Source organism: Saimiri boliviensis, chromosome 8 (assembly GCF_048565385.1).
Source record: "Saimiri boliviensis isolate mSaiBol1 chromosome 8, mSaiBol1.pri, whole genome shotgun sequence".
Lineage (NCBI taxonomy): Eukaryota > Metazoa > Chordata > Mammalia > Primates > Cebidae > Saimiri > Saimiri boliviensis.
Window position 1 is genome coordinate 23,426,693 of NC_133456.1, and position 22,815 is coordinate 23,449,507.

The following is a 22,815-nucleotide window of genomic DNA, read 5'->3' on the forward strand; positions in this document are numbered from 1 at the left end:
GATCGAGCATCCCTGAGGTCAGGGGCGCGCGTGTGCGCTCTGGACAGGGCGGGAGAGGCCTGGAGTGTGGATGCACAGGATGTGCGCGCCCTGAGTGCCTAGCGGCCCTCGGCCGGCCTGGCGGCTGGACCCTGTAGACCGGGTGCAGAGCCCCGGGCACCCTCCTGCCCCCTGCGGCGCTCCCGCCCCCGTCGCCACCCCCTGCCCCCCCGCAAAGTGATGTCGAAATAAAAAGCCGCGTTGCGGGCCGGTGTGGGAGAGAGAAGCAGCGTGAGCGCGAGGAAGGTAGCGAGGCCAGTGCCGCGGTGCTCGCTGCTCAAGTCTATCTCTTGCCTGCCGCCACCTCCACCCTAGCCGGGCCCCATCGCCCACCAGGCGGACAAAAGCCGTCCGCTGGGCACCATGCGGCCGCTCGGCGAGCCACCCAGGCTCTGCTGGTGAGCGCCGTCACCCCGCGCCCAGGTTCTGCAAGCCCGCCAGCCGGCACCTCTCCCTGCTCACAGCTCCGGTCCGACCACGTCCGCCCGGGGGCGCCGCCCACCGCGCCTCGCTCGGTGAGTTCCTTCCACTTCCACCCGCCTGGGCCGGGACCTTCCCGCCCCCGGCCAGGCCAGCCGGGCACCAAATCGCTTGGTCTGTTTGCCCTGTGGCCCCTACCTTTGGGGCTCTCCTTGGCCCTGACAGAGACCGGAAACCCTGATTATAGGGACTTGAACCAAAGGGAGTATTTGGGGACTTGGGGACAGCAGGCCCTCCTGGGGCCTCCAGTCTTCCCATTTCTCGGAGCCACAGGCCAAGAGTCCTTGGCATTCCCAGAGCCTCGAAAAGTACCCCCGCCTCCCGGCCCCCGAACTGGGGCCTTTGTCTCGGCCGCCCCCAACCCCCAGGCCGCCGCGGCAAATGCGTCCGAGCAGGGCCGCCGAGCGGCGGCTGCACCTGCCGGATGGTCCCGTGCGCCGGCTTTTCGCGGCTTAACCCGGCTCGCTCCTGCTTGCGCCCCGCAGCCCTTTATCCTGTGTGACTGGGGTGCGGGTGGGGGAGAGTGCCGGGTCTGGAAGTCTCCCCCCGCCCGAAGCCAGAGTCGGAATCCGTTTAGTAGGATTTCAATAAGAATGGGGCTGCCGCAGGCTTGAGGATCTGCCGCCGGTAGGCGTAGACGACATTCTGGATCTGTTTGAAAACGGGGCATTTAAAATTATTTGGTGGCGGCCAGGCTTGAACTCCGGGTTGCTCCAACCACGAGGGGAAAGGCTCCGCGTTCAGGGCCCCCGTGTATGGCGGCCGCTCCTTTACCGGAAAACAAGGAAGGAAATTCGTTGTTTTGGAAAAAGCCTCCTCTTCCGAGGTCGGGAACATCTAATGGTGAGCTCCAGGTCTACGCAGGCACCCCGTGCTGGGATTCGTTTATGAGCAGGCAGGATTCGAGAACCAGGGAGGGCCCGTGCGGCAGCCCAGGCGTCTGGAGAGCGTTTCCCAGCCGGGTTGACAAATTGCAGACAAATTGCGTCTAACGAAACGGATTTACCAGTTGTCAGGCCGCCGGCTCGGCCGCTCCAAGTAAACCGTGACTGTTCGTGGAGGAGGGAGAAGGGCGGCCGGATTGTCTGAGGATCTCAGCAGGGCCTCGTGGGGAGGCTGCCAGGCTTGAACGTAGGGGTCAGAAGCAATACAGAAGCTCGGAGGCGCCTGGGTCCAGGGTGCTGAGACACCTAGGACGTGGGGGCCACAGACTCTAGGATTCCCAAAAAGGCAGAAGAGCAATGGGGTGGGAGAACCTGCACTGAGGCTGAGGGTGGGAGCCTTCTGATTTGGGGGGCTGGAATTGAACCCCAAAGAGCAGGAGGGGCCGTTATAGCCGTAGTCCCCCCTTGTGCACCCCCTCTGGAGGGATGACTGCTGGCCTGAGATGTAATGACTCGTCTTTAAGGGAACTTCTGCACCCATCTGCTAAAGCACCCCACTTCCTCTCCGTACCCCTCAAGGTTTATTGCCAATTTGGGGCTGGGAGACAGCTGGGTTGCGAATTAAATTTCTCTATAGAAGGTAGTCCCTTAGCAAATGGGTTTTCTTGACACCCCACTCCCAGCCCCACACCTCGGGCCAATTAGCTGCCCATAAGGAAACGCGAGAAGAATTAGGTTACAAAGGGAGGGCAAACTTATCGTCCCAAAGGGGCCGCCTCGGATGAGCTAAGTTTAAACAAAGGGCTCAGAGGGGAGGGCTGCGCGGCCCGGGAGACCTGGGCAGCTCTGTGTCCGGCCTGAGACCAGCGGCTTAGGAGAGGCAGGCGAAGCACTCTAGAACCGGGGACCAAATCTGCTGCCTCCCCAGCTCCCAGGCAGAAGCACGCACTCAAACGGTGACGATCGCCACTGTGAGCTCTCCGGCCACTTGAAAGGGGTCCTTAGAAAATTGTTTCCTGGCTGATTATCTCCAGTCCTCGGAGAAATCTTGTTCCCAAGTAAGGAAAGCGACAGCTTCTTAATGTGATCAAAGGCGGCGCCAGCATTTCCAACTATGCTCCCCGAACGAACAAAATACTGAAAAAGGGAATGTGTCCTTTTGAAGGTATCTGGGGACCCCAAAGTTCAAGGCCAGAAACTGGAGTCAATCTGCTCTCAACAGGCCTGGAACAGCGTCTCAAGATCCCAGCCGATTCTGGGGGCCGCCTAGACCCTCCCCAGGAGTTTGGGGCCCGAGGTGGGAGGATGGTGTCTCCGTTCTAGTGGGGAGGGGCCCGGTTGGTGTCCGTCGGTCTGTCTGGCTCACACAGACACTCACGAGCGCAGGTCCCCATTTATTGGCCAACTGGGCCTCCTGCTACCTGGCGCCGCATTTCTCTCTCCCAGGCGGGTTCGTTTCCGCCAGAGAATGCAGCAGTCCCGCATCCTACGCAGGACCTGCAACCGAGGTGGAGGCTTCAGTTAAGCCGGCCCCTGCCTGCGTTGTCAAGGAAGGCAACTCCAAGGGCTGCAGGGACCTGGCAGAACTCCTTTTTCCTTTTTTTCCGCCACAACTGGATTGCGGGCAAGGAGGCTGGTTCGGGTCTCCTGAGGCTCCGGCTCAAGCACTCCTTAACCGCCCTGCTAAGCCTCTCTGCGGCGATTTTCTGAGCTGCCGAGCGGGGTAATTAAATCCCTTCCCTCGCTCCGCTCTGCGCCAGGCAGGCAGCAGCGCAGGGCTGACGTTTGGGCAGGGGACTCAGTCAGGCTGGCCACCTCCACTACCGCAGTAGCCAGGACGCCGCCGCGGAGGGGTTAGGCACCGAGCTCGCGGCGCTGAAACCGCGGCTGCACACAGAACGGAGGTGGGGGGTGAGGGGTAATTTTTATCGCGCCTTTGGGAGAAAAAGGCGAATTACCTGCTTTCCCGAGGGCAGTATGCAGCCACTTCCCTGCGAGCCGCGGCGCAGATCGCGGCCGGGCGGGAAGCTTCCGCTCGGTCCTGGCCTTCATAGCCCAGCGGACAGCTGCGGGTCTGCCTCCTGCGCTGGGTCCCAGGGTTCGCGCTCGAGCTGGGCAGCTTTGCCGGACGCGGGGGATTATCCCCGGGCAGCGGTGTCTTTGAAAGGGTCCTGCTAGGCTCCGGAGACGCCAAATAGGCTCGAGTTCCGCGGCGATCTCATTTTACGCGTTGATGAAGAATCGTAAGCTAAAGAATGGGAGAAGTTGAGAGACCGACGGAGAGACAGTGGCCCGGCCGGACCGCACGCGTAGAGGGGAGCTGGAACCGGGAGGCACGGAGACCGCTCACCTGCCCGGCCTGGCCGCGGAGGCCCGGCGCCGGGGACCTAGCGCTCTGCCTCCGGCCCCGCGCGCCTTTCCCGGCTGGGGCAGGCCTCGGTTCCCGCGGAGTGGAATTCGGAGCAGACCCGGCTCCGCGCGCCCCAGAGTGGAGGGGAGCCGGGAGGGTCAGCAGGCGGCTAGGGCAGGCAGGTCCCCCAGGGCACTAGACACGCTGGTTCCCAGCCCAGTGGAGCTCTGCGCCCCCCAAGGCCCGCGGTTTACCTGCGCTTCGGACTCGGACAGACAAACGGACGCCAGACGCAGAAGCAGGAGGAAGCCCCAGCCTGAGCCCGCGCCCGGTCGGCGCTGCCCTGAGCTGGCCGGGGAGGGGGTGACGGGGGCGTGCCCGCGGAGCTGGGCCCAGCCGGGCGCCCCCGGAGCGGAGGGGACCGAGGGCTTTCCTCCCTCCTCGGATTATTAAAAAGTTCATTTCCTGGCGAATCGGGTGACGTCAGGGGCTCGGCGTCGCGGTGGCGGGGCCGCCCGGCCTGAGAAGCCGCCTCCAGTTACCCAATTACCGACTGTCAATCCCGCCGCCCCTCCCCCACTCTCCCGGGGGTGGCCCGGACCCCAGCCCTCCTCCTGCCCCTGACCCACCTGGGGGCCCTCTGGACATCTGCCCCGGGAGCCTCGGGCCCAGCAGGGAAGAGGGCTGGAGGACGCGGTTCAGTCCCCTCAGCACTCAGCACCTGTCTAGGTCCTCCCAAATGCCTTTGTCCTGGAACCCCAGTCGGCCCGGGGCTCCCTTCGGGCCTCTGTCTCCCCAGTCTGTACAGTGGGAGGGGGCAAGACTTGTGTGCCCGGCCCACTCGACCCGTAGAGCCGGATCTCCGGGCTGGAAGTGAGTGGGGAGCAGTTTCAGGTGACTTCGGGGACGGAGACCTCAGACCACCGCCTCCCCCTCACCAGAGGCCACCTCGGGGACCCCCGGGAGGAAAAAATGCCACCTCCTGCCCAGGGGCGTCTCCCTCCAGCTGGCGCCGGCGCCAGTCGGGGTCTCCACGGCCTCGCCCCAGGCAATTGGGCCCGTTGGCCTTCGAAGGCCACGCCCGGGGAGAGGATCCCCCCTCCCTCTCTCTGGAGCCACCGGCTCTGCCACCTCCACTGGGTCAAGCACAGCTCTTGAGCGGCCGCGTGTCTAAGGCTCAGGTGCCCTCTAGGGCCCTGCAGTTCCTGTCCCTCTCTGCCCGTCTCGGTTCCTGCTGTCCTGCAGCGGTCCTCTGGGCCCTCCCAACCCCCAGCCAGCCCAGCCAGCGCTGGAGCTAGGGGAGGGAACGGTCTGGGTGGGTAGCCGCGCTCGGACTGACCGCGTTCAGCGGTGAAGGATCGTAGCAGGGTTAGGGTCTCGGGGAGAGGCCATCCAGAGGGTGCGCGGCCCGGGCTCCTGGGGACGGGGAAAGTTGGTGGTTAGTTACTGCTAGGGAGGCCCCAGAGCGTCGAGGGATCCCGGAGTGTTCGTTGGAGGGGCTGCAGTGGTTGAGCCTGGGGTGAGGGTCCCTTGGTAGCGGGGCGCGTTGGCAGCAGGGGCCGCCTGGAGTGCGCAGGGAGGGGGCCCGCCGGCGGAGGGGGACAAGCCGGCGGGTCAGTCCCGGAGTCCAGCGGTTCGGGAATTGCGGACGCAGCCAATGGGAGGCGGAGGTTGGGCGGCGCGCACCACTGATTGGCTGGCGTGGGCTTCTTAGGCGTGCGCGGCCCCCGCTTCATGTCTGTGCAGGAGTCGGCAGCTGGCGCCAGGGCGGCCGGAGGATGCCGAGGGGCCGGAGTCGGGCGGGCCCGAGGCCGAGGCGCGCGCTACCCCCCGCTCCTACCCTGTAAGCCCCGCCAGCCTCTGGACGCGCCGTCCCTGGGCCCGTAGCCGCCGGGGCTCCCGCCCGAGCTCTTTCACTCAGAGCGGCTGCGTCCCTCCCCTCCCCACGGCTGCGTTTGTAAGTTTGGGGTTCGTGAGCAGGCTGGGGGCCTGGGGCGCTCCTAGCTTTGAGGGGACTGGGGGGGTGGCTCCGGCGAGGGGCCAGGCTACGGGTGACTGCTTTGGTGTGCCTTTTTGAGAGGTTCTGGTTGTGCCGCTTAGGACTGCGCTTAGGGGCTGCTTGTGCGTACTTGGGGGTCGAGGTCAGTATGTGTATCTGGCGCCAAGCGTGGGTGTGTGCGTGTCTCTGGGATCAAGTGCCCCACTGGGTGCCCGGGCCCTAGTCTCCAACTTTGAGTCTGTGTTCCTGTGTTTGTCTACCGGGCGGGGGGTTCAGTATGAGTGTCTGACTGAAGTGCTGCTCTGTGCGTTTGTTGGGGTCACTGGTGTCGGGGCCGGTCCCCGGGTGTGACTCCATGTGCAGGAGTGTGTGGCTCTGGGGCCACGGGTCACCACATGAGTGTGCGTGGCTGAACCCCCTCCCCCGCCTTCCTTTCGTTTTGAGCTTTGGGCTTCCTCCCACACGGGACTGGTCCTCGTTCTCGGAGGAGCTGGGCTGGGGCTCCGTGGCGCGCAGGACACCTCGTGGTGGGACTTTGGGGGTGTCAGGCGCTGGCGGCACGCCTCACACTCCCTTCCTCGCGCAGGGCCGTTGCCGCCTCCACCCAAAGCCCGAGGCGCCGCCGCCGGCCATGGAGGTGGCGCCGGAGCAGCCGCGCTGGATGGCGCACCCGGCGGTGCTGAATGCGCAGCACCCCGACTCGCACCACCCGGGCCTGGCGCACAACTACATGGAACCCGCGCAGCTGTTGCCTCCCGACGAGGTGGACGTCTTCTTCAATCACCTCGACTCGCAGGGCAACCCCTACTACGCCAACCCTGCCCACGCGCGGGCGCGCGTGTCCTACAGCCCGGCGCACGGTGAGCGCTGGGCCCGCAGGGATGGGAACCCAGGAGCTGCGCGCCTGGCGAGGAAGGGGAGGAGGGCCCGGCTACTCGCTTCCCGGATGTGGGATCTGCAGGAATCGAGTTGCTGAAAAATCGGGGCGGGAAAGGTGGGGGCAGCGGCCGATTGGGGAGGGTCTGGGACCCATAGGGTTTCTGTCCATTTCCAGCTGGCCCTTGAGGGTTTCTGTAGGGCCTCTCCGGTGGGGTTCCTTCTATGCCGCTTGTCCTTCAGCTCGGACTGACATTCCTAATTATTATCGGTGGGGTGTTATGTTTCTGGTTTTCTTTGGGGAGGGGATGACGACTTGTTCTGGGAGTCGTGATCTCACGTGTCTGTCAGGGGCGCCCCTTCCTCTGCCTACCCTGATCCTTCTGCCCACCCTGACCCTCTCTCCCTCTGCCCGCAGCCCGCCTGACTGGAGGCCAGATGTGCCGCCCACACTTGTTGCACAGCCCGGGTTTGCCCTGGCTGGACGGGGGCAAAGCAGCCCTCTCTGCCGCTGCGGCCCACCACCACAACCCCTGGACCGTGAGCCCCTTCTCCAAGACGCCACTGCACCCCTCAGCTGCTGGAGGCCCTGGAGGCCCACTCTCTGTGTACCCAGGGGCTGGGGGTGGGAGCGGGGGAGGCAGCGGGAGCTCAGTGGCCTCCCTCACCCCCACAGCAGCCCACTCTGGCTCTCACCTTTTCGGCTTCCCACCCACGCCACCCAAAGAAGTGTCTCCTGACCCCAGCACCACAGGGGCTGCTTCTCCAGCCTCATCTTCCGCTGGGGGTAGCGCAGCCCGAGGGGAGGACAAGGACAGCGTCAAGTACCAGGTGTCACTGACGGAGAGCATGAAGATGGAAAGTGGCAGTCCCCTGCGCCCAGGCCTAGCCACTATGGGCAGTCAGCCTGCTACACACCACCCCATCCCCACCTACCCCTCCTATGTGCCTGCGGCTGCCCACGACTACAGCAGTGGACTCTTCCACCCCGGAGGCTTCCTGGGGGGGCCGGCCTCCAGCTTCACCCCTAAGCAGCGCAGCAAGGCGCGTTCCTGCTCAGGTAAAGGCAGGTGCTGGGAACTGGAAGAGGGGAGCATTTGCATTTTTGTGGTGGGGGGCTGTGACTTGGGAGAGGGGCTAGTGTCGGCCTCCCAGATCTGGGAATGGGTGATGTCTCTCTCTAATAGTCCCCAACAGATGTTTAAGACCCGAGGGTTGAGGAGAGAAGTTTTGGCATTTTCTTAAGGGTTTCCCGTGGCCCCCGAAGTTGAGTTCCTTGCCCCACGCCCCTCCAGGGTTGGTCACTGCCTGACAGGAACACAATATGGGAATTCCCCCTTCCCTTCCCTGAATCCTAAGTGAAAATTCAAGCCTCCTCAGGACTGAGCCTGTGAGAGGAGAGAAGCAAGTCTGTCGGTGTGTGTGTTAGGGAGCGTGTGTGCATGTGTGTACGTGTGTCTGTGTGCATGTTGTGTGTGCATGTTTCAGGCACACAGGAGATTCCAGATGCTTAAGGAATCTGGGTCTCCAACTCAATCAGTCTGATCTTGGGATTTCAATGGTTCCCAATCTCCTTGGGAGATTTCCCCTGAAGCAAAATTCCCAGGACCTGCTCCTGCTCCCTGCCCCCTTCAGCCCTTCTCTATCCCTCCCTGAGGGCTGAAGTGAGGGGTTGAAGCTGCAGTGCCCCCGCCCCTTTTCCCGCAGCTGGCTGGGGCCAGACTGGGTTTGTCCAAGAATCTGGCCGCAGAGCAGAAACCCAGAAACCCGTGGCTAGCGAGGGACTCCTGCTGTCCATGTCTCTTTCCTTGATCCCGTTGAGCCACGGAGCGAGAAGATTTTTAAAACAGTTACTCCAGAGTGCAGGAACCACCGTCTCTCCCTACTCTGCATTGCTCATTTAGTTTAAACTAAATCAAGAACAACTTCCTGGGGAACACGATGCCAGGCAGCAGTCCTGCTCAACTTCGGCCCCAGCCCCAGCCCCAGCCCCCGTAGGCCCCAGTACCCGCTGAGCCCCGGCTTAGGGTCCTAGTTCTGCTCAGGCCCATCAGCTTGCCTTTTCTTGATCCTTTCTCCCAAGTTTGTTTTGCATTTTATTTGAATTCCAGATGGCCTTTTAACTGAAACAAACAAAAAAATAAGGCCACTTAGTCTAAAAATGAAAGAGCTTATTATTTATTTTATTTTAAAGAACAACGACTTCGATCCATTGTTTCCAGGACTCAGTTCTAGGGATTCCATGGAAGAAGAGAAAAGTTGGGAAGAAAGAGGGAAATAATCCTGGACTTAGAGCAGAAAGACAGGGAGGGACAGGCACAGCTGGGTAGAAAGGAGAGAGACAAGAGAGGGGAAGAGGCGGGCTGGAGCGGGAAGGAGAGAACCTCCTGGGCCCAGGCGAGTTGAGCTGGGTGACTCCTGCCACCGCCCTGCCCTCGGCAAAGTTTGCAGTAAACGCCCTCGTGGTCGCTCCAGAACGCCTGGGGCCCTGGGCCCCTCCTCCCCTCCTCTCTCGTTTCCTTGCCTCCTCGGGAGGATTGGAAGCCGGGAATTTGGCCTTCAACGACTCTGAATCTCGGTCCCCTCGCAAGTGGGAGACCCTCTGGGTCCCTCTTCCAGCCTAGGCCGTCGCAGCCAGGCCCAGGCTGACCTCGTGCCTGAGATGCGCCGGCACAGCTCAGCCAGCAGCTCGCCTGCCACGGGCTCCCTCCAGAGACCTTGCCGGTTAAGCAGGGCCTGTGTCTCTCCCTGTTCCCCTGCAGAAGGCCGGGAGTGCGTCAACTGTGGGGCCACAGCCACCCCTCTCTGGCGGCGGGACGGCACCGGCCACTACCTGTGCAATGCCTGCGGCCTCTACCACAAGATGAATGGGCAGAACCGGCCACTCATCAAGCCCAAGAGAAGACTGGTAGGAGCGGGCACAGTGGCTGGAAGGGGGCTGCTGGGCAGGAGCTGGCGGTTAATTAAGGGGAAAAAACCTTCTTCGAATGCAGACGCTTTGCCCCTTGAAATCCTCTTTTATTGTGAAAAGCACTGGGATGTCAGTTGGGGTCGTCCCTCTTTCTGGCCAGATTCTTTTTGGCCAGATTTCCTCCTCGGGTGCAGGGAGCCCACCGGCTACCCTTGCGCCACCCCACTCCGCTCTGGGATCCCTAAAGTTGAGTGTCCATGGGTCCGACTCCTGTCCTCTGGCCTCTGCTTACCTCTTTTTAAAAATAGGGCCATGAAGTACTTTTCCTTGTGGCTCAGCCCTCCCCGACCGCCCCACTCACAAGCTCCTCGAGCTTATTTAAATAAAACACAAACTCACACCGGCCACTAAAAAAACCTGCCCTTTATTATTTTTCCATGGAGTCACCTATACTGTGTATTTTCATTTGAGTGATTTTAAAAAAATGCCCTTTCGGATCTCCTGCCGGAGTTTCCTATCCGGACATCTGCAGCCTGAAGATAAGGAAACTTCGTGTATCTGTTTCCGGACTCTGTGAGTTTTTAGAGTCTCCTCAGCTCAGTCCTGCCTCTCGCTGGGCTGTTTTGAAATTTCTAATACCCTCCGCTCTGCAAATAATGCGTAAAATGCTAAGAATAATAAATATATTTTTTCAGGGCAAAGTGATTTATGAGGCTTAAATCGTTCCCCCGCTTTGGGGGCCTTTTTTTTTCCCCTGGAGCGAGGGCAGGGTGAGGCCCGGGTGGGGGTAGAGGTGCAGTGTTGGCCCCTGAGTCAGAATTCCAGCTTCAGGCTGCTTACTCACCCCTCCCTGCCCCCGTGGCTGCAGTCTCTCTGTCCCTTTGGTGACCAGGCTTGGGCCTGGGGCCATTCCAGGCTCTGCAGGTCTCAGCCCCCAGCCCCCCCATGCTCACCACCTGGCGCACTCCAGCCTGCAGTTGCCTTAGAAGTGTTGGGGGACCTTCTCTGTCACTGTGGGGCTGGCACTGGTGGAACCGGGAGAGGGAATCTGCTTTCTTGGGTGAAGCCACCCTCTAGTTTCTCTAGGGACCAGGCACGTATTTCCAGATCCACCTCTGCCAGGCATTTCCTGAGGGACTAGGACTTAGAGGACTGGGGGTTAAAACTCTGAAAGTTGGGGTATGGTTGCCTGGATAGGTGGGGGTCAGCACTCGACCAGCTGGAGAGATGGAAAAGTTCTGTGTCTGCACTGCCCGCTGTGGTAGCCCCTGGCCACATGTGAATATTGATCACTTGAAATGCGGCTAGTGCAACTGAGGATTTTTAGCTTTGTTAATTTGTAGTTAGAGCTCATTTCAGTGTCTGTCTGTGGCCAGTGCAGCTCTGCGCTCTGTAAACCTTCGCTGGCTGCTGCGGGCACTGACTCACCTGGGATTATGGATTTTGAGGGGAGTCGTGCTGGAGGAGACACAGAATCGGCCCCAGACCCAGGGGCTTGAGGGGACCAAGCCAGCTTGGTCTCAGAATGCCTGTGCTACTAGAGAGCCCTTCTGAGGGCCTCAGTTTCCCCATTTACGGAGTTAGATAGCAGGGCAGTTGGGGGAGGTAGCTAATTCTCCCCTCTAGCTCTTGCAATCATGTTGATTCTAACATCAAGCTTCTGAGAGTTCTTTATTCTAAAGTTCTGTGAGTCTTGACTTATTTCGTTCTCAAATTCTAAGATTTCATGGTTCTGAGATGCCTTGATTCTTCCCCAGTGAGATTTAGCCCTCCTTGACTGAGTAGGTGGGGGCCGCGGGTGGGGCGAGGGTCGGGGAGGGAGGTCGAGGTGGGCGTGAGAGCCCAGCCTGCTGACGCTGCCTTGCCCTCCCAGTCAGCCGCCAGAAGAGCCGGCACCTGTTGTGCAAATTGTCAGACGACGACCACCACCTTATGGCGCCGAAACGCTAACGGGGACCCTGTCTGCAACGCCTGTGGCCTCTACTACAAGCTGCACAATGTGAGTGCGCCCCGCCCTGGCTGCCCCACCCCTCCCCAGGGACCTCTGCGCTTTGTGCTGCCAGGCAAGAGGCCCCAGCCACAATATCCAGCTTGGCTTGGCTTGGGAAGCCGCTGCCCTGAGCAAGCGCCAGAAGGGCTTCCCGTCAGAGGGGGCGCTTTGCCTCTGCTCGGGAGGTGGAGCTGGCTGGGGCAGGGTCCCGGAGGCTAGGGAGGTGGTCTCTCTGCTCAAAAAGGGTCAGGCTGTTGGGGAGGACTTCAGTTGGCTGGGCAGTGCTGGCATGCCGTGGGCAGAGCCAGGGAGGGTGCGGGTTAGCCCCATACACCAGAACCCGCCCTTCCTTGAATGGTAGCCATCTGGTGAGGGGGCTGTGAAGGTCAGGCAGAATTCTTGGCTTCCTGGGACCCTCAGCTTGACCTGCCTCTGGCCCTCGCTATGGCGGTGGTGGGACATGTTGCTGGAGGAAGGAATTGGCCCCCTGAAAGCTGGTGGTCGCCTGTAGGTTAATAGGCCACTGACCATGAAGAAGGAAGGGATCCAGACTCGGAACCGGAAGATGTCCAACAAGTCCAAGAAGAGCAAGAAAGGGGCGGAGTGCTTCGAGGAGCTGTCCAAGTGCATGCAGGAGAAGTCGTCCCCCTTCAGTGCAGCTGCCCTGGCCGGACACATGGCACCTGTGGGCCACCTCCCGCCCTTCAGCCACTCGGGACACATTCTGCCCACTCCGACGCCCATCCACCCGTCCTCCAGCCTCTCCTTCGGCCACCCCCACCCGTCCAGCATGGTGACTGCCATGGGCTAGGGAACAGATGGACGTCGAGGACCAGGCACTCCCGGGATGGGTGGACCAAATCCTTAGCTGCCCAGACTTTCCCGAAGGCCAACACCACTCCTGCCAGCCTGGCTCGGCCCAGCACCCCCTCTCTTGGAGGGTGCCCGGCAGCCTGCCAGCAGTTACTGTGAATGTTCCCCACCGCTGAGGGGCCGCCCTCCGCTCTCGGCCACTGCCCAGGTGGGGTTTCCTGCATGGACAGTGTTTGGAGAACAAGGACAACTTTTTGGAGAGAAAAGGAGGGGATGGGACAGACAAAGGCAACCATTTTTAGAAGGAAAAAGGATTAGGCAAAAATAATTTATTTTGCTCTTGTTTCTAAGAAGGACTTGGAGACTTGGTGGTCTGAGCTGTCCCAAGTCCTCTGGTTCTTCCTCGGGACTTGGCGGGTCCACTTGCCAGGGCTCTGGGGGACAGATCTGCAGAGACCTCAGCCCGTACCCCTTCTCCTCTGGCTTCCCTCTCTGAAACAGCCAAATTCCAGACTGGGCTGAGCCAAAGCCAGAGGAGTCACGGCCTGGGGAGGGTGAGCTGGTGCCTCCTTCGATGGGCCAGGCCCTGGAGGGCAGAGACAATCACGGGCGGTCCTGCACAGATTCCCAGGCCAGGGCTGGGTCACAGGAAGGAAACAACATTTTCTTGAAAGGGGAAACGTCTCCCAGATCGCTCCCTTGGCTTTGAGGCTGAAGCTGGTGTGACCGTGTCCCCTTACTGAGCGCAAGCCACAGTCTGTCTTGTTTGTCAGGTGGACCCTGTAAATACGTCCTTTTTCTGCTAACCCTTCAACCCCCTCCCCTCTTACTCTTGAGACAAAAGAAAAAATATTAAAAAAAAATGCATAAGCTTAACTCGCTGATGAGTTAATTGTTTTATTTTTAAACTCTTTTTGGGTCCAGTCAATTGTACGCAGCCACAGAAGCCCTGCTCTGAAAGGAATAAAACCCGCACACAAGGCTGGCGCTTTGTAATTGTTTTTGGAAAAGTGCTGAGATCCCACAGCCCTAGTATGAAAGCTGGGGGTGGGGAGGGGCCTTTGCTGCCCTTGGTTTCCGGGAGCTGGTTGGCATTTGCTGGCCTGGCAGGGGGTGAAGGCAGGAGAGGGGGGCAGGTCAGGTCCAGGACCCAGGGAGAAGCTGTGTCCCTGCTGGGGTCCTGGGTTCAGCTTGGCTGTGGCTGTCTGGATCCTTCCCAAGGTACAGCTGTATATAAATGTGTCCCGAGCTTAGATTCTGTATGCGGTGATGGTGGGGTGTGGTGGCCGTTGAGGGGCCCCTGGCCCAGGAGGGGATTGTGCTGATGCAGTGACCAAGTGCAATATGGGCGGGCAGTCGCTGCGGGGAGCACCATGGCCGGAAGTAACTTATTTTGTACTAGTGTCCGCATAAGAAAAAGAATCGGCAGTATTTTCTGTTTTTATGTTTTATTTGGCTTGTTTTATTTTGGATTAGTGAACTAAGTTATTGTTAATTATGTACAACATTTATATATTGTCTGTAAAAAATGTATGCTATCCTCTTATTCCTTAAAAGTGAGTACTGTTAAGAATAATAAAATACTTTTTGTGAATGCCTCTGGCCTGTCTTGTGGGCTCCCGGGATACTGAGTCCCGGGTGCGAATTTGGGCAGCCAGATTGCATTGCTTTTATTGCCAGGGTGGCTGCGAGGGGAAGGCCCCTGGAATCTGGGGTTGGGCCCTATTGGGCCTGGGTCTGATTTAGTCATTGATTTGGTCTGGGTCTGATTTGTCCTAGTGGATGGGAGGATACTAGGGAAGCGCAGGGAGGCCGTCGTTTCTCCAGTCTGTGGTTCACCCCTGAGGGCTCAGCAAGGCTCCTGCAAACCCCATCTCCATTTGCTTCCTCCCAGGTGCTGAGCTTCCTCTTAGCTCTGGTTTCTGGGATATTTGGTCATCAGTATTCCTGTTCATTGACTAACTTGACCAGCCACGTCTGTGATTACTGATGTCATTGATTGCTGTCATCTTTGATCAATGTTGTTGGTCATCAGTGACAGGCACCATTACTGATATTCCTTCCAGATCAATGACATGTCTGATCATGAGAGCCTGCCATCAGAGATACCTGATGACTAACAACTGATCACCAATATTTAATTAATACCTTTTCTTAACCATGTGTCTGATCACTGACACCCACAAAATGTGATCACCAATGTCTCCAGTGACTGTCTTTGCTCACCAGTAGTATGCCTGATCATAGTATCTCTTCTCACCAATATGTTGATCGCCAATGAGCTTTGTCACTAATGTTCTAGGCCATCAATAAGTATGACCACCAGTGTGATTGATAAGTGTTTTTTCTCGAGATAGATTGATCATTCACATGTGATCTCCAACATCTCCGATCACACTGTTTCTTATCACCAGTGTTTCTTTAACAATGTCCTTGATCAGTTGTCTCTGATCACCATTCTCTCTCCCCAGCGATGTGCCTGATGACCTGTGTCCCTGATCATAGGATCCTCTCCCCATCAAATTTCCTATCAGTGCAGTCACTGGTGTTTCTGGTTCCCAATATCCCTGACTGCTCAACTTTAATGATCATCAAGATTTCTCTCTTTTTTTTTCTTTTTCTTTTTTTTTTTTTTGAGACAGAGTTTCGCTCTTGTTACCCAGGCTGGAGTGCAATGGCGCGATCTCGGCTCACCGCAACCTCTGCCTCCTGGGTTCAAGCAATTCTCCTGCCTCAGCCTCCTGAGTAGCTGGGATTACAGGCACGCGCCACCATGCCCAGCTAATTTTTTGTGTTTTTAGTAGAGACGGGGTTTCACCCTGTTGACCAGGATGGTCTCGATCTCCTGACCTCGTGATCCACCCGCCTCAGCCTCCCAAAGTGCTGGGATTACAGGCTTGAGCCACCACGCCCGGCGATCATCAAGATCTCTTATCACCAATGTCTCTGATGTCCAACATCAGTGATTGCTGAATCTTCTTTAAAGTCTCTGCTGACCAATGTCCCCATTTTTCAAAGTCCCTTATACCTCTGATCACTGGTTGGTCATCAGCATCCCCAGTCACCAATGTCTCTAATCACCAAATTCTCTAATCATTGATGCCTCTGCTTACCAGTGCCCTTGATCCTTAATGGTCTGCATCTGGTTCTCTTCATCAAGATCTCTGGATCCCATGTCTCCAGTCATTGATTCTGGTCACGAATATCTTGTGTACCTTTGGCCATCAAGGACATGGACACTCTATGCTTTCCCCACTAATGCTCCCGGTCACCCATAGCTGAAGCCACCCATGCCCCTGATCAATGACTGATGATATATTTAATCAACAATGATTCTGGTTGCCAAGACCTCTGAGCACTGGCTCCTGATGGCCAGTATGTGACATGCCCCTCCCTGACTAGGTTATGCTTGACAGACATCATCTCTGGCCGACTCCACCATCCCTAATGACGAGTCACTCTGATTGTACGTCTCTGGTCAGCCATGGCTTCTCTTAACCTTAGTTGTCATCATCTTTGACCACCAGGGTCTTTATTCACCGGGGGCCCTGAGGACGGGTATTTCTGATTGCTACCTTCTTTGTTGACAGCTCTGATGTCCACTTGGTCCAGGAGATTTTCCTTTAATTCTTCCCAATACCATGCTGCTGACACTGGGAGGTCCCTTGCTTAGAGCTGGACAGGCCAAAGTCCTGGGAAGGTCAGCATCTTGTCCCAGCTGACCTTGATGCCCCAGCCCATCAGGATAGACTTTCACCTCTGGACACTCCTGTCCTGGTGTGGCACCAGTACCCCCTCCTGTCCTTCCCAGTGGATTTGACACTGAGTGCAAACAGGAGCCAGCCTAGGCCTTGGCAGGGTAGACACGTGTCTCCTACCTGATGCATAGTGGCCCTGAGCCCCCTGGCCTCCACCCTCCATAGCTCCAGAGCAGGAGGCCTCTCCTCCTGCCAGCTGTAGCTACAGTGAGGGCAGATATGGCCCTTTCTCCTATGCCCCTGGATCCTGATAGCAGGATTGTGTGTTTCTGCTATCAGGTGTTCACGTGTGCACGGATGTACCTGTTGAACATCTCCTGTATGCCACACACTGTTGTAGATGTGGAGTACAGCAGGGGATAAAACAAATAAGAATCTGTCCTCAAGGAGCTTACATTCCAAGCATGAAGAATGAATAATAACTCTACTTGGCCTCTGGTGAACCATCCTACTTGCCTGGCCCAAAATCCAGAATCCAGAGCCAGCTCTGGACCCCAGGGCTTAGAATCGAGAACCTGCAGCCTAGATCCCCACACCAGGAACCATAGCCCTATGCCCCAGAACTCAAGAACCAGAGCCTGAAACACAGAGCTCAGAGCCTGGACCCTTCAACCCAGAACCTGCAGCCTGGGGCTCAGAACTCAGAACATACCAAGACCTCTAAGACAGGGGTCCAGATCCTAGACCTCAGAATCCAGTTCTCAGAACACAAAGCCCAGAACCTGGGGCCCTGGGTGTGGAACTCCAAATCTACAGCCTAGAGCTTGGAGCTCAGAACCCATAACTCAGCATTAAGGACATGGAATCTTGGGTCTAGAATCTAGGTCCAGAACCTAGAACCCCCAAATCCGAACCTAGAACTTGCCTCAGGACTCAAAGGCCAGAATCCAGACCCCTAACCCAGACTAGCCATCAAAAGAGGCCTCCTTGTTTCTCTGTTGCTCTCCTGGTGTATTTCCTTCCTCCTGTCAACCAGCATTTTTACAGCACACAGTGCCAGGTTCTCTCATGAGTGCTGGAAGGCGGGCAGCCAGCAGAAACAAGTGGATACATGGATGAAAGCATCCCTTGGCCTTTTGACACCCACTGTAAGAGAGCAGGGGCTGTACTTCGTCACTCTTGTGTCCCCTATGCCCCCAGGGGCTGGTGTTAGGCGCACCCCAGTCACCTGCAGACTAGACGCATTCACTTTCCCACACATGTTCATCAGCCTCGTTTGTTCTTGGTGTTAGGTGGGGAATAGCACACACAGAGAATTTTGTTCCTGTGGCAAACTCCCTCGACTTACTGCCAGGAAACTCTTGGAAAGCAGGAGCTGTTTCTTTTTTCTTTCTTCTTTCCATTTTGGAGACAGGGTCTCACTCTGTTGCCCAGGCTGGAGTGCAGAGGTACAACCATAGCACATTGCAGCCTCTAACTTCTGGGCTCAAGCCATTATCCCACATAGCTAGGACTGTAGGAGTGCATCACCATGCCCAGCTTTTTTTTTTTTTTTTTTTTTTTTTTTTTTGTAGAGACAGGATCTTGCTATGTTACCCCAGCTGATCTCGAACTCCTGAGCTCAAGGGAAATGCCTGCCTCGGTCTCCTAAAGTGCTGGGATTACAGGTGTGAGCCACTGGACCTGAATTGCAGGGGCTGTTTCTCACAAGGACGCAGCAGTCAGAGCTGGGGAAGGTTGGGGAATGGTGTTGAGTAGAGATCGGGGTGAGAGCCTCAGATTCAAGTCCCAGCAAGTCAATTCAGAGCAAAGAACCGAGGCTCAGGGGCTGCAGTTTACAGCTTCTCTTCCCTCTTTCATTAAACAATTCACTTCTAACAGTGACTCCTGGCTCCCCGAGTCACTCTGCATGGTAAACAGTTTGAATTTTGTAGCCACAAAGTGCCCAAGCAGGGCCAGGCATGCAGGCTGGGAGCTGCAGGAGGCCATCTTGAGCAGGTCAGGGTGCCCTCGATGATTCCCCAGGGCCTGGTGCCAGGGTGACCGAGTGGATCGGCCTTCTTCCCTCCATTTGTACCCGGTGGGGCTGGTCAGTCCTGGACTCAGCTCGGCTTGCCTGGCCCCTTCCTCCCTGCCTTGCACAGGGACAGACACTTCCAGGCCTGGCTTTGATGTCCATTTGTAGGAAGAAATCAAGTGCTCTTTGTAATTCTTAGGGAGCAGTGCTGTTCTTCCCCACAGCACCTCCTACCCCTCTGGTGACCCAGGGCTAGGATGGGAAAGAGTCCTCAGGGCCACAGAAATGGATGCCACCCCTGGGTGACACCTGCCATCTACCTGACACAGGTACAGAGTCACCTGAGGAGTGGGAAAGATGAGGGACAGCAAGGGAGGAGGTGGGTAGAGCCTAAATGAGTTCTCATACAGGACAGTTTGATTAAAACTCTGCTGGGATTTTTTTTTTTTTAAAGGCAAAATGACAAATGATTCCAAACTTTATCTGGAAAAACTAACAAGATCAGCAGAATAAGTCAAAACTTAGGAAAAATAAAGTGTGTGTGAGAGAGAAAATGTGTGTGTGTGTGTGTGTGTGTGTGTGTGTGTGTGTGAGGGAAATGCTTTCCGATATGAAACAAGATTCTATTATCACAGTCGTTCAAACCTTGTGGTCCCACTAAACAGATCAATGGCACAGACTCAGTAAACCCACAACAGACCCTATTATTTACAAGATAATGGGTGATAAAGGAGACATCCTGAATCAATGCAAAGGTGGAGGATTACCCAATCCAGTGGCGTCGGAACAACTAGCTGGTTAGCATCTCACTTGGTGAACGCTGACTGTTCTGTCCAGACAGCAGGCAAGTGTGTTTGGGCAGCATGTGGTTTTACAAAATGTGAATGAGTTGCAAATGATTTCAAATTAGGAGATTCACGTAACAAGCGGTGGAAGGAGACAGGAAGGATACACAAGAGGACATCCCCAACAGCAATGGGAATCCACAGCCACTAGACATCCCGATGGGTGTTCCGTCTTACAAATGATCAGATCCATGCCCACTCCACATGGGGCACCACTTTCCCCTCTCATCTTAGCAGACGCAGAAAAGACCAGGCAGGTGTGGAGAAGCAGCCTGGAGATGCCTCGCACGGGCAGAAATGATCTAGGTTTTGCACGCTTTCCTGCCCAGCAAGCTTCCTCCTGTACATCTCACAGAAACATTAGGATACGTGAAAATAAGCAAGCTGGAAAACAACATGTAAAGTGAACTCTGTTTTTGTTTTTACAATATTTGTCTAGAGATAGAAAAACACCTGAGAAGACATGTACCTGGATGATGATAGCTGGTTCGGAGGTGTGACGCAGACCCGGGGCACGGAAGGGGCTCTTTTCCCTTTATAATCATGGGCTGTTGTTTTGATGTGTTCTGAGTATATGCCACATGTCTAATTTAAAACCTGGTCATTCACAAAAACCTGTCTTCTATGTCTTGTTCCTAGCTGGTCTCTCTCCCTGGGATGTTCTGTCCTTTAGGGCAGCCTGGGGAATTTCTCTTCACTCTTCAAAACCCTGATCAAGGATCCTAGGGAAACTTTATCTGAGTTCTTTCCCTGGAGCCCTTCAGGCCTTCCTGGTCCCTAACCAAGGCCACTCAGGGTAAAGCCCCTTACAAAACACAGACCCGACTTCCCCTTGCTGTGCAGCCTCGAGCAAGTGGCTTGGCTTCTCTGATCCCTGGCTCCTCATCAGTCAAACAAGACCACATCTTGCAGGGTTGTTGGAAGGATAATATGAGGAAGACAGAGGGTCTTGGAGAAACCACCCAGCAAGGACATCCTTCTAATGCCATTTTATCCCCCACTCTAGGCTCATCCTGGGTAGCCTAAAGGGCTTCAGACTGAGCCCCCAAGCCTACCTCCACTGCTGGAAGACCAGGATGTTTGGGGACCCTGGGCAAACTGCCTGCTCTTTGTGTTCCTCCTTCTCCCACAGAACCACAGAAAGGCTGCCAGGACCAGGGGGAGTGCCAGTGGGGTGACCTAGGCTATCTGTAGGTGTTCTCATGTCTTTCTCTATCCCACCCAACTCAGGGGGGGTCCTCAGAGATCATCCCTCCAGTATCACTAGGGAAACTGAGGATCAGTGGGAGCAAGGAGTGGGGAGGGTCTCACCATCTCTCCCACTGGTATGCAGGCTGGAGTTGGGGAACGGGCATCCCTGGAGAGGGGGGTGGCAGCTGCTCTCTCCCACAGCCCCATCTGTCCTTCCCCGCCCTACCCCCAGCCCACACTGCCAGGCTCCCCAGGGGACCCTGGGAAAATGCTGCCTCTGCTCCTTCTCTCTGGCCCCTGCCCTGCCAGATCTGGCTGTTCTGATGTTCTAATGCTGTGAGGCTGGAATCCAGGTCTCCTAGGCTTTGAGGGGATGCTGGCATGGGCCCCTCCCTTTCCTCAGAATCTAGGCATGAAGGGACTTGCTACATGCACACACACACACACACACACACACACACACACACACACACACCCCACCGGCCCTGACACCAGCCCCATCCTGCTTCCTCACCTTGCACTGCATGGCCTGTCCCCTCTCCATTGTGCCAGCTCCTCCTGGGCCTCCCAGCCTCCAGACTCATGCCCTGTAGTCTGTCTCTTCTTCCTAAGGGGTCTTTCTTAACCTCTTAATTATGAAATATTTCAGATATCCAAAAATATAGCTAATAATATAAGCAACACCATGGTAGCCTTGATATTGATTTTCTATGCTGCATCACAAACCACTACACACCTAGCCCCTTGAAATCACAGTGTTTAGTATCTCACAGTTTCCATGGGCCATGAGCCCAGACGTGGCTCAGCCATAGCTTCTCCCCAGGGCCTCACCAGGCTGCAGTCCACCTACTGACCAGGGCTGGCTTCTCATCAGAGGCTCGACTAGGAAAGGATCTGCATCCCAGCCCCTCCAGGTTACTGGCAGAGCTCACCTCCCTGCAGCTGCAGGAATCTCGGCAGCTCACTCCTGCACAGCCTGCAGCTGACAGAGGCGTCGAGCGCTGGTGAAGCGCAGCCCAGGTAACATCCCTCCACCTTGCATATGCTATTGGTGGTACGTGGATCATGTTCCTGCTCACTCTCCAGGGCACAAACTCCAGGAGTTAGGAAAGTAGAGGCAGAGTCAAGTCCCTCTGACACCCTCCCCAGCCCAGCTTAGGGAGGAAACACCGCAGAGATCATGGAACCTTCATGACCCTCTTGTCTCCCTTATCCGACTCCAGAGGTAGCCAGGGCTTCATTTTCCCATGCATGTTATTAATGCTTTTACTCTATAGGTATAAATCCTTAATGCATTATCCTGCATGTTTTCTATAAATGGTGTCACAATGATGCTTTCAATGACTGGCTTGTGTTGCTCACCGCCATGATGGGGCTACTCCTCCGTGCTCACACATGGAGTCTGCTCCTTCTCACTGTAGTGTCATAGTCTCCTCAAAGCTGTAACACAGTGTATTTGCTCATTCTCTTCACGATGGACCTTTTAGTCGCTCCCTTCTGTCACTACCGTGAACAGTGCAGCAAGGAGTGTTCTTGTCCATATGCCCATGTGACAGGGTTTCCCTGGGGGCATAATTGCCTTATAAGTGCAATTACTGAGACAAGAGACTTTACATTCATATCTATAAGATGCCAGAGGACCAGGTGTAGTGGCTCACACCTGTAATCCTAGCACTTTGGGAGGTCAAGGTGTGAGGATCACTTGAGGCCAGGAGTTCAGGACCAACCTGGGTAAGAGTGAAACCCCATCTCTACAAAAAAAAAAAAAAAAAAAAAAAAAATATATATATATATATATATATATATATATATAATTATCCAGGCATGGTGGTGCACACCAGTAGTCCCAGGAGGCAGAGGTGGGAGAATCACTGAACCTGGGAGGTTGAGGCTGTAGTGAGTTGTGATTGTGCCACTGCACTCCAGGCTGGGTGACAGAATGAGACCCCGTTTGAAAAATGAAAAAAAAAAGAAGGCCAAAGGATTTTCCAAATTGGTTGTTCCAATACATGCTCCCACCAGCAGGGTGTGAGAATTCTAGTTGCTCCATTTCCTTGTCAACACTTGGCAATGTCAAACTGACAGTTTTACCAATTTCGTGGATAAAAAATTGAATCTTCCTGTAATCCCAGCACTTTGGGAGGCCGAGGCGGGTGGATCACAAGGTCAAGAGATCAAGACCATCCTGGTCAACATGGTGAAACCCCGTCTCTACTAAAAATACAAAAAAATTAGCTGGGCATGGTGGCGCATGCCTGTAATCCCAGCTACTCAGGAGGCTGAGGCAGGAGAATTGCCTGAACCCAGGAGGCGGAGGTTGCGGTGAGCCGAGATCGTGCCATTGCACTCCAGCCTGGGTAACAAGAGTGAAACTCCGTCTCAAAAAAAAAAAAAAAAAATTGAATCTTGTTGAGAACTCTTTCTAGAACATGCTGTGGATCCCGTCATCCCCTTGCTTTAAATTTTCTCAAGGTCTCCCCCTCCAGGATACAATTCACACTCTGTTTGTGGCCTGGCATCTGAGCCCTGCCTGGTGCAGGCCCTGCCCCTCTCTGGGCTCTATTCCCATCATCCCCTTGGTCCCAGATGCAGTCGACTACAGATGCCTGCTCTCTTGCCACTGAGCCACTGAGCCCCGTGCATGCTGTTGCCTTTGCATGGAACCACTCCCATGTTACAAGGCTCTTGCTTTATTAAGAAATAAATCACCAAACAGGTCAAC

At 56.2% G+C, this 22,815-nt stretch overlaps 1 protein-coding gene and 1 pseudogene across 2 annotated transcripts; one reads left to right on the top strand and one right to left on the bottom strand.

The window, feature by feature from the left end:
• LOC120367164 (transmembrane emp24 domain-containing protein 10-like) overlaps positions 1-4,352 on the bottom strand; it is a 49,742-nt pseudogene extending 45,390 nt beyond the window's left edge.
• On the top strand, positions 257-13,936 carry GATA2 (GATA binding protein 2). Of its 2 annotated transcripts, none has more exons than XM_003926139.4 (6): positions 257-554; positions 6,339-6,612; positions 7,047-7,688; positions 9,391-9,536; positions 11,413-11,538; positions 12,041-13,936. In XM_003926139.4, exons 2-6 carry the CDS (start codon positions 6,384-6,386, stop codon positions 12,338-12,340), a joined length of 1,443 nt encoding a protein of 480 aa, XP_003926188.1. In that variant the 5' UTR covers positions 257-554; positions 6,339-6,383; the 3' UTR covers positions 12,341-13,936. The 2 variants fall into 2 exon arrangements, with proteins under 2 accessions (XP_003926188.1, XP_010335188.1); XM_010336886.3 differs by lacking the exon at positions 257-554 and adding an exon at positions 4,153-5,710.
• The last annotated feature ends 8,879 nt before the right edge of the window (positions 13,937-22,815 follow it).

What these genes read in the sequence shown, in the direction of transcription:
- GATA2 (XM_003926139.4), top strand. Translation starts at nt 6,384, where the DNA reads ATGGAGGTGGCGCCGGAGCAGCCGCGCTGGATGGCGCACCCGGCGGTG. An exon ending in GTCCTACAGCCCGGCGCACG is followed by an intron (nt 6,613 to 7,046) that starts GTGAGCGCTGGG and finishes CTCTGCCCGCAG; the next exon opens with CCCGCCTGACTGGAGGCCAG. An exon ending in TCAAGCCCAAGAGAAGACTG is followed by an intron (nt 9,537 to 11,412) that starts GTAGGAGCGGGC and finishes TTGCCCTCCCAG; the next exon opens with TCAGCCGCCAGAAGAGCCGG.